Source organism: Hordeum vulgare, chromosome 1H, assembly GCF_904849725.1.
Source record: "Hordeum vulgare subsp. vulgare chromosome 1H, MorexV3_pseudomolecules_assembly, whole genome shotgun sequence".
NCBI classification, from domain to species: Eukaryota; Viridiplantae; Streptophyta; class Magnoliopsida; order Poales; family Poaceae; genus Hordeum; species Hordeum vulgare.
This window is the reverse complement of record NC_058518.1, coordinates 22,916,954-22,927,280: the sequence shown is the minus strand read 5'-3', so window position 1 is coordinate 22,927,280 and position 10,327 is coordinate 22,916,954. Positions and strand designations below refer to the sequence as shown.

Genomic DNA, 10,327 nt, shown 5'->3' with positions numbered 1-10,327 from the left:
AACAGGATGTGGCGTCGCCTCCGTATCGCAAACGTGATGAAATCTTCTCTCTTGATTTTTTCCGGGACGAAAGGGAATAAATAGAGCTGAGTTTGGGGGCGGCAGAGCCACGTGCGCCCCACAAGCCCTCACGCCGCGGCTTGGGGGTGGTCGCGGCCACAGGGCTTGTGGCCCACTGGCTCACCCCCTCCGGTGGATCTTTGCGCAGGTATTTTTCATATTTTCCAGAAATATTCTCCGTAAATTTTCAGGACGTTCCGAGAACTTTCATTTACGCACAAAAATAACGTCAGTCCGGGTTAGTTCCATTCAAATCATGCAAATTAGAGTCCAAAACAAGGGCAAAAGAGTTTGGAAAAGTAGATACGATGGAGACGTATCAGAGGGCGGCGCAGGGAGGTGCTAGCATAGTACTCTGGCGACATCCCGTCCGGTCTGAGCCACCACGCCCGGAGCGCGACGGGCCGGCGTCGGCACCCTCGGCCAGGACAGGACGATGGGAAGATGGAGCGGGCCGAGGTCGCTGGTCAGCCGGGGAAGCCCTCTTAGGCCGGGGCTGACCATCACCAGCGAGGCGAGCCATGAGGACTGCCTTGTAATGGCGAGCCGGAGGAGGAACGGAGGTCTCTTGCGCCGGTCTGGAGCCGCTGGATGAGGCAACCGCGGGGCCGGCTGAATGGGCATCGGGCGGCCGGGGCGAGGGGACCGAATGGCGAGGACCCGCTGGTCGAGGTCCTGCTGGCCGATGGGAGACCACCGGGGCTGACGGGAGTTGCGTGGGGGCACGGACCACACCATAGCAACGAGCTACAATGGAGGGCACAAGGCGATGCGGGCGCGGGGGCGTGTACTGGGGAGCGCGTGAGGGGAACGGGAGGGAAGGAGGCGGCGCACGGGGGAATGGGGCTAGCAAAACCTAGCTCCCCTTCGCCCGCCCTGGAAAGGCCGACCGGGCAACGGGCCTTGCCCCACCCCCGCCCCCGAGTCCTTGTGGGCCAAGGCGCAGCGCTTGTTGACTCGGGCCAGGACCCGCGAAGCTTGTTGGGCCGCTCCCGCCGCCTCGGCAGCCGAAAAAGGCCTAGAGTGGGCCCGCAGCGGCCCAACTGGGAGGCCATCGGCCCGCACATCCCCCAGGGGCAGCAGTGGGCCAGCGCCTGGCTGGGCGATGCCGGCACGAGGCCCTGCGGCCACCGCGGGGGATAACCCGGGCGGCGCGCCAGGCCGGAAACATGCGGAGCAGGGGCGGACCAACGGGAGAAGAGACCGCCGACGCAGCGCATTCCTGGGCTACCGACGGGCTGGGCGTACCGCAACGAGGAAATCCCCGGGGAACTGCGGAGCCAGGGAGACGGGAAGCTCTATCCTGCCCTCACCGTCGGACCGAGCCGTCAGGGCCTCATCGTCGCTCTCATCAGCCCAGTCCGCCTAGGACCGCACCGCGTGAGAGAAGCGGAGAGACGGCCCCCCAACTACCGGGGAGGCCGTCGCAAGCGGGGGGGGGGGGGGGGGGAAGGTGGCGGCGGAGCTATCCTGGCCGCCATCACACCACCGGCCACACGCAGGGTCCAGTCATCGCCCGCTTAAATCCTGCGGCGACTCCCTGCTGGTCTTTCTTACCGAGGCTATGTCTACTCGTCACTATATATACATGAGAGGCTGTGGTAACAAACAGAGAATGTTCCACAAAATTTTTCATGTAGACTGCTGATACATCTCCAACGTATCTATAATTTTTGATGGTTTCATGCTATTATCTTGTAAAACTTTGGATGTTTTGCATGCCTTTTATATATTTTTTGGGACTAACTTATAAACTCAGTGCCAACTGCCAATTCCTGTTTTTTCCATGTTTTGACCCCTTTCAGAGGAGGATTTTGAACGGAGTCCAAACGGAATGAAACTGCCAAAAAGATTTTTTCCGAAACAGAAAAAGATCGGGAAGCTAGAGAATCAGGGCAGGGGGCCTGCAGGGACCCCACAAGCCCTCATGGGGCGGCCAGGGGGCCCGCGCCCCCTGGCTTGTGGGCTCCCTGGGCCACCTCTGCCCTAGGTTTTGCGCCTATATATTCCCTGAAATCCCATAAAAAATCAGGAGATCATCGAAAGTACTTTTCCACCGCCGCAAGCTTCTGTCTCCGCAAGATCCCATCTGGGGCACGTTCTGGTGCCCTGCCGGAGGGGGGATTCGGATACGGAGGGCTTCTTCATCAACACCATGACATCTCCGATGATGCGTGAGTAGTTCACCATACACCTACGGGTCCATAGCTAGTAACTAGATGGCTTCTTCTCTCTCTTGGATCTTCAATACAAAGTTCTCCATGATCTTCATGGAGATCTATCCGATGTATTCTTCTTTTGCGGAGTGTTTGTTGAGATCCGATGAATTGTGGATTTATGATCGGATTATCTATGAATCTTTTTTGAGTTTCTTCTGATCTCTCTTATGCATGATTTCATATCCTTGTAATTCTCTTCGAGTTGTGGGTTTTGTTTGGCCAAATAGATCTATGATTCTTGCAATGGGAGAAGTGCTTGGTTTTGGGTTCATACCGTGCGGTGACCTCACCCAGCGACACAAGGGGTAGCGAGACACGCATCGTGTTGTTGCCATCAAGGGTAAAAAGATGGGGTTTTCATCATTGGTTTGAGTTTATCCCTCTACATCATGTCATCTTGCTTAAGGCGTTACTTTGTTCGTCATGAACTCAATACACTAGATGAATGCTGGATAGCGGTCGATGTGTGGAGTAATAGTAGTAGATGCAGAAAGTATCGGTCTACTTGTCTCGGACGTGATGCCTATATGTATGATCATTGCCTTAGATATCGTCATGACTTTGCGCGGTTCTATCAATTGCTCGACAGTAATTTGTTCACCCACCGTGATATTTGCTATTTTGAGAGAAGCCTTTACTGAACACAATGGCCCCCGGGTCTATTCCACACCATATTTTCAGCGTTACACTTTTTCTTCGTTGCACTTTCCGCCTTCAGACCTCACTTTGCAATCAATCTTGAAGGGATTGACAACCCCTTTATAGCGTTGGGTGCAAGCTCTTTTGTGTTTGCGCAGGTACTCTGGACTTGAGGAGATTCTCCTACTGGATTGATACCTTGGTTCTCAAATTGAGGGAAATACTTACTGCTCCTGTGCTGCATCACCCTTTCCTATTCAAGGGAAAAACCGACGCAAGCAAGAGAAGTAGCAAGAAGAATTCCTGGCCTTGGTGGGGATGGACTTTTGTTGCCGTAGCAAGTGCTTACAAACCGGGCCATCTTCGAGGAAGAAACTAGGTTTCGAGAGGGAACGAGTCAGGTTTCATGCGAAGCGGCCACTACCGAGATCTATCTCTATATCTACAATACCCTCTCGGTTACGCATACAATAAGCTTGTTTAACACCCTCCCTTAATCACAACTGCCTGAGGTTGAGATTACGCTTGAACTCTTCAAAACTCTTCGTTTGCAATGCCTTTGTGAAGCCATCTGCAACTTGATCTCTGGAATGGATGAAGCGAATGTCTAGCTGTTTATTGGCTACTCTTTATCTGACAAAGTGGAAATCTATTTCAATGTGCTTTGTTCGAGCATGAAATACTGGATTAGCAGATAAATATGTAGCACCTAGATTGTCACACCATAAACATGGGGTTCGAGTATGTTTGATACCTAGCTCCTTTAATAAGGACTGAACCCAGATAATTTCTGTTGTAGCGTTTGCCAATGCTTTATATTCTGCTTCAGTACTGGACCTGGATACTGTTGCTTGTTTCTTTGCACACCATGGGATGGACGTGGTCAGTATTGGAGCGAGTAGCTCGGGTACAATCGGGTGTATCCTGATGAATAAAAGGAGCAAAACAGAAAAGCTGCAGTACGTATAGTGCAGCACAAAATCTTCAGAGTCCCACATTGCGCGTTCTTCCTCTGAATCCTCTCTCTTTCTCTCTCGATCGCTAGAGCTAGGGGAAACAATTGGCATCAGAGCTACAAGGTCTTGTGGCCATGTCACATGGACCGGCGGGCGGAGCTCCGCAGCAGCCACGAACTTCTCCGCCCGCGCAGCAGTGACAGCGCTTGCTCAGCTGTGGTAGGGGCAGAGTTCGACGTGGTGGCGGCGAGGTGATTGTGCGACAGATCGTGCGCGAGTCCAGCAGCGGCACCGGCACGAACCTGCAGTTCCTGATGCTGACGCGCGGCGGGTACACGCACTCGGCGATGGTCATGGAGGTAAATCTTCAGGCTGCGTCGCTCTGGGATGCGATCGAGGATGACATCATCCATCGCGTCGACGACAAGAAGACCCTGGCGGCGCTACGCCGATCGACGCCGGCCGACATGCATTGCATGTTGATCGGGAAGGGGTCAACCAAGGCGGCATGGGAGGCGATCCGGGTCCAGTACCAAGGACCTGATCGCGTGCGCGACGGACGACTGCGGCGTCTCCGAACTGAGTTCGAGACCGTGGTGTTCAAGGACGGGAGAAGATCCAGGACTTCGCCATTTGCATCTCTAACCTCGCCGCTGCACTGCGTTCACTGGGGGACGTCGTCGATGAAGAAAAAGTTGTTATAAAATTCCTCCGTGTGGTTCCTTCACGCTTTGCACAGATCGCCTTCTCGATGGAAACCCTCCTCGACCCTGCCTCGATGACTGTCGAGGAGGTCATGGGCCATCTGCGCGGGATCGAGGAGTGCATGGACGTCGACCAAGGCAGCAGCCCCGCCGGCGGGGAGCTGCTTCTCACGCGGGAACAGTGGGAGGCACAGAAACGCCATCCCCGTGAGGTCGGCTCTGGCATCAAGAACGACGACCGTGGGAAGAGAGGTGGCAATTCGCCTCCTTCCTCGTCTCCACGTGGCTCGGCCCAGGGCATGGAGAAGGACCAGTGCCGCTACTGCCGCAAGAAAGGCCACTGGGCCAGAGACTGCCGCAACACTACTAGGAAAAGGGCTATAGATGATATAGACACTAATGGCGCACCAGACAAGTAGTGCGCCACTACTATATAGCAGTGGCGCACCATGTGCAGATGTGCCATTAGTGTGATGGACACTAATGGCGCACCACACACACGGTGCACCACTACTATTTTTTTTTTTGCAAAACAACTAATGTCGCACCACCAGCTGATGGGTCATTAGTAACAGGGTTACTAATGGCACATCTGTAGGAGGTGCGTCACTACTATATTTTTTTTTACAAAACTACTAATGGCGCACCACCAGCTGGTTCGCCATTAGTAACCAGGGTTACTAATGGCGCATCTATAGGTGGTGCGCCACTACTATAATTTTTTTTTCAAAACTACTAATGTCGCACCACCAGCTGGTGCGCCATTAGTAACCCTGATGGCGCACCAGCTGGTGGTGCGACATTAGTAGTTTTGCAAAAAAAAAAATCTCCCTGCCACCCACGACCCCAAACCTAGCAAGCCCTCTCTCGTCCTCATCCTCTCCTCCCCCGGCCCGAACCACCACCGCCGCCAGGGTCTCTATGCTCCTCTCCTCCTCCTCCTCGGCCAACTCCTCGGCGCGCAGGGTCTCCTCCTCGCCCGACCTCGCCGACGACCACCAGCCGGACGCGCAGCAGCAGCAGGCCGACGATCCGGTCGCGCAGGTCGACCAGTTCCTCTCGTCCTCATCTTCTCCTCTGCTCCTCCATCGGTCGGCCGGCCAGGGAGATGGACGGCGACTACGTCTCCGGCCTGCTCGCGGGCACCGCGGGGCTCGACTTCGGCGTGCCAGGCCTCAACGCCGGCTTCTTCGAGACGCTCTGCGGCGCTGGCGGCGTGGGCGCCGCCGGGCTCGCCGCCATGTTCGGGGACCGGGCGGCCGGGATGCACGGCTTCGGGAACGGCGGCCAGTTCGGGCCCGCGGAGGGGGGCGGCGGCGTGCTCGCCGCCGCGTCCCGGGAGGGCTCCTCTGTCTCCGACCCTGCGTGGGCGTACGGCGCAAATGCCAAGAAGCAGAAGGCGCCCGCCGCGGGTGCCGCCAAGGGCAAGGAGGCCGCGGCCACCTTCGCCAAGGTGTGCTCCGTTCCCATGGACTTTTTTTCTTTCGGTTGTTCAGAAAATCCTGCCTTGCATTAGCTTGCTGGTTGGTTAAGGTACCACCTGAAGGTGAAGCCGGAATTTGGTTTGCAGATGGGGGAGGCGACGGGGCCGGACTCAAAGAAATGCAAAATTGAGGACGAGACGGTGGAGGAGGAGGCGGCCACGGCCAGCGACGGGTCGACCGGCGGGGAGAGGGGCCGGAAGCAGGCCAAGGGCAAGGGCTCCAAGTCCAAGCAGCCGGCGGCGGACGAGCCGTCCAGGGACTACGTCCACGTCTGGGCCAGGAGAGGCCAGGCCACCGACAGCCACAGCCTTGCTGAGAGGGTAATACTTCTACTGAAATTTTACTCTCAAGCGTCTCTTTTAGCTGTGTGAATGAAAAGTTGTCAGTACAATTTTTTACATGCTGTCCTCAATTGTGGGTTCATACAACAGGTTAGAAGAGAAAAGATCACCCTCAAGATGAAGAAGCTCCAGGACCTACAAGTGTACTCGTTGAGTCCAGCGCTTGTTGCTTTGCTATTTCTGCTGATTGAAAAGCGTGTATTGGCATTTTTTTGTTTCAATGTGATTTCGTTGTAGGCTCTGCGTGATAAGAAATTGAAAGGGCAGCTCGCTGGAAAAGAGAAGCTAATCGAAATATCTGCCAAAGGTGCTGTGCAGGCTGAAAAGGTGCGGTAGTGTGGATTTGGTGTAGAATGTCTCTGAATTTGTTGCCGCAAACACATATAAATAGCTGAATAACAGTGAGCATGATACGATGGCATCTGGTATTCTGCACTGTTGAATTACTACAATATGGTATTCTATCATATAGCTCATCTTTAGTTTCCCAATGGTCTTTAGCTGTTCACTGGCATAATGTGGATCTGTTTGGATGAAGTAATGGACTTATATTTATAGGATTTACCCCACATGTTTAGTGTGACATGGGTTTATCTGGTGTTCTTCCCAAAGAGGTGCCAGTCAATGAAAGATTGCTTGGTATTTTTCTTATGTATCTACTGTGTAGGAAGTAAAATTACTGTATTGGTGATACTCTTTTTGGAGTTCCTTTAGGTTATTTCATACTACCTCATGAGTAACCATCGACATATCTACTCCCTCCATCCGGAATTACTTGTCGCACAAATGAATAAAAAAGGATGCATCTAGAACTAAAATACATCTAGATACATCCATTCTTATGACAAGTATTTCCGGACGGAGGGAGTATTCTTTTTGTGCCTCTTTGATGGACTATTGCATAAACGTATGGTGCTTATTGGCAGCAATATACCACTGGACCCTTTGAAATTTCCTGTTGTATCTTTTTTTACCTTATGCTTCCTGATCTTCGTACTCAACATATTTCGAATTTGAGTTTTGCAAACATGGGAGACTTTCAATTTTACTGATTTGTTGCTAACTCAATTTGCAGTGGTTTTTACCTATTGAGGGGGGCTACTTGGAGCCTGAAGGTTTGGAAAAGACATATAGATATACACAACAAGAGCTTGGTAGTAGCTTTGACATTATGAGTTCAAGAAAACCATTTGATATGATCTTACCTGGTAAATATGTAATTGTTTTGTGTTCTCTGAAGCTGTGCGACAATTGTTACATGATCCAGTACCAATAAGAACTACATACAATACAGATGTTGATGTGAAACACCATTGATGATACTTATGTTCTTGTGTGCTACAGTTAGCTGATTAGCATTTCCAAATTCAAGTATTTTATTTCCTGATACTTATTTGGTTTGTCTTTGTAAGACTTATACTCTTCTTATTGTGTACATAGAGTTTTTGACACTATCAGAATTTTGTCATTAAACAGTTTTACTTATTTGAATGATGATACGCGAGTGTTTTTCTGTGCTTGTATGTTCTGACAGATATATATCTTATATCTATATTGCCCCATTGATAAATGCTGAGTATCAACTTCCCTTATAATTTATGAAAATCGTAAGGGAGCTAACTAGCTTTTTTTATGCAGAACTTGGTCCTTATACTCTAAAATACACCTCAAATGGTCGCTACATGATATTAGGTGGGCGAAAAGGTCATATTGGTATGATGGATATGTTAAGTATGGATCTCATCAAAGAGTTTCAGGTCAGCTCACAGTATTTTAGCAGTTTCCCAGCATGTTGGATGTTTGCAACACATTCACCATTTGAAGTTTAGTGCTTTTCTAAAAAATTAAGCTGGCAAGATTCGTCTAGTATGATCATAAGTGCTTAGTCAAAATGCAGTTGTAATAAAAGTGTGTGCCTTCCATGCAACCAAAAAACTAACAGAAGGGTGGAGTTTGGTTCTATTCGTATGAGAAAATCTAAAATATGCTAACCAAGGCTACAATAACATTGCACAATATGGACAGAAGATAACTTATGCTCATAAATGGCTATTTTATCTACTCGTAATTAAAGATGATGCAACTTTTAGTTGATGGATGGTGTGGATGTTGGGGGCAGGGAACTAGATCTAGTTGTTTTTTTGCCATCTCATTTGGTTTGATTGGTAGCGGCAAAATTCAGATCAAATAGGCAGAGTTCAGTTTACTTTTGTCCTAAGAAACTGAAAAGTCCTCACAAAGTTTTCCATTGCCTCCCTGTCGGGATTTTTATGCATATTTACTGCAATGGTTTCCAAGGTTCAAAAAGGGACAGTGCGCTAGGCGGGCGATGGGCCTAGGCGGGCACCTGGAACCTGGCATTGGACACCTGAGCCCAATACATTGCATATGAGGGCTAGAATTACAGACAACAGAGTGAGGGAGAAGTGAAGCTGGAGTTACGGTTCAGATTGTTGCAGCAGGAGCGTGAAGTTTCACAGTCACCACAGCAGCGAGCCTCCATGTCGTGGCTGTAGGGGGGGTATGGTGTCCAGGAAGATGATGTTCGCATGTCATGTATATGGGGATTTCTGGCTAGTGTGGAACCAGCTTTACCAAGCCATCTAGGAATCCATCTAAAACATTCATGTGTCCCTAACGTCCACATATCTGCTATTTATGGGCTGCCCCGATGCATGTCCTTCTTCTACTTCACGAGGGTGCCTTCGCTTCGTAATTCTCCTCGCACCGCAGCCACTCCTCTTCTAGCTGAAGAGCTGCCGCTCCTCATGTCGCCGTCGCATCTTTAATCATATTCTCATTTTCATTACAAGGACATACATATCCTTTTTTGACTGAATTTTTATGACAAGTTTCCTCACTGTTGAATGGCCATTTCAGGTATATGCAAAGATTTGATCCTGGATTTGGTTGTAATGGAGGCGCGTACACCATTCAACCTTTGTATGCTCCTGCTGTTACCTACAACACTGAGTTCCCCCAGCTTCGGTCGCCACAAATGCTTCCTGTTCCTGTTGAACAGCAGCAGCCTCATCCAATGGCTCAGGACATGCCTGGGCCCTGGTCGCCGGCTCAATCACCTAATGCAGTTGGCTACAGGCCTCCAGATGGTGTTATGCCACCCTACAGTCCTGGTCAAGCTGGTGCTCCTGTCAGGTCGTCTGTTTTCATGCATGCTTCCCGGCAATATGCTATGCCTTCACGCCCAGGAGTCACGTTTGTACATCCACATGATTCTATGCGACCATTTGCACAGGTCCGTGTTTTCTCCTATCAGTCGTGTACTGAGCTGATTTCCTGGAGTAATCTTTTGATAGAGGTGGATTGTACAAATTAATACTACCACACCGATGTTCTGTACGACATTCCATTGGTTCCTACTAACCATGATATATTATTGTTATACTATTCCTGCCTATGACTGTTTTACTTCTTTTTATATTTTTTAGCATACAATTCTCTTCAAGTAAGCCAACTTTTGTTTTTGCTCCCAATGTTCAGTGATAGATATTTTTTTAACCATTTTATTTTTATGTTTGGAGATGTAAAAATGTTAGCTAGACGGTATACACTATGCGGTCGTATCTATGAGGGTGGAAAGTGGGAAATATGTGCATGAAACTTCTTATAAATTTGGGTCATAAATTGCAAGATGCCAAATCGATTGTTCTCAGTATGATTTATCACCGAGGTAAATCGATTGTTCTCAGTATGATTTTTTTGACATGAGTATGACTATTCTTGATGTCATCATACACCATGTCGCCTGTAAACATTGATAAAATGGAACACATCTTACTGTCTTGTCAGTTGTCACGTACGATTTGTTGTCCAACACATAAAGTAGTAGTGGCCTAAGGGGGATCAGTAATTATGCTTTTTTCTTTATGAAAGCTCTTTCGATGATTTCTTTACTGTAGAGGT

At 49.8% G+C, this 10,327-nt stretch overlaps 1 protein-coding gene across 1 annotated transcript; it reads left to right on the top strand.

Moving 5' to 3' along the window:
• Window positions 1-5,421: 5,421 nt before the first annotated feature.
• Window positions 5,422-9,819, top strand: LOC123396337 (transcription factor BHLH089-like). The gene is made up of 7 exons (XM_045091321.1): window positions 5,422-6,040; window positions 6,149-6,382; window positions 6,494-6,552; window positions 6,641-6,730; window positions 7,479-7,611; window positions 8,042-8,160; window positions 9,284-9,819. Exons 1-4 carry the CDS (start codon window positions 5,687-5,689, stop codon window positions 6,660-6,662), a joined length of 669 nt encoding a protein of 222 aa, XP_044947256.1. The 5' UTR covers window positions 5,422-5,686; the 3' UTR covers window positions 6,663-6,730; window positions 7,479-7,611; window positions 8,042-8,160; window positions 9,284-9,819.
• Window positions 9,820-10,327: the final 508 nt, after the last annotated feature.

Excerpts from the sequence above, each read along its gene's own strand:
- LOC123396337 (XM_045091321.1), top strand. The coding sequence starts at position 5,687 with ATGGACGGCGACTACGTCTCCGGCCTGCTCGCGGGCACCGCGGGGCTC. Across the intron at positions 6,383-6,493 it reads GCCACAGCCTTGCTGAGAGG|GTTAGAAGAGAAAAGATCAC; the intron begins GTAATACTTCTA and ends TTCATACAACAG. Across the intron at positions 6,553-6,640 it reads CAGGACCTACAAGTGTACTC|GCTCTGCGTGATAAGAAATT; the intron begins GTTGAGTCCAGC and ends ATTTCGTTGTAG.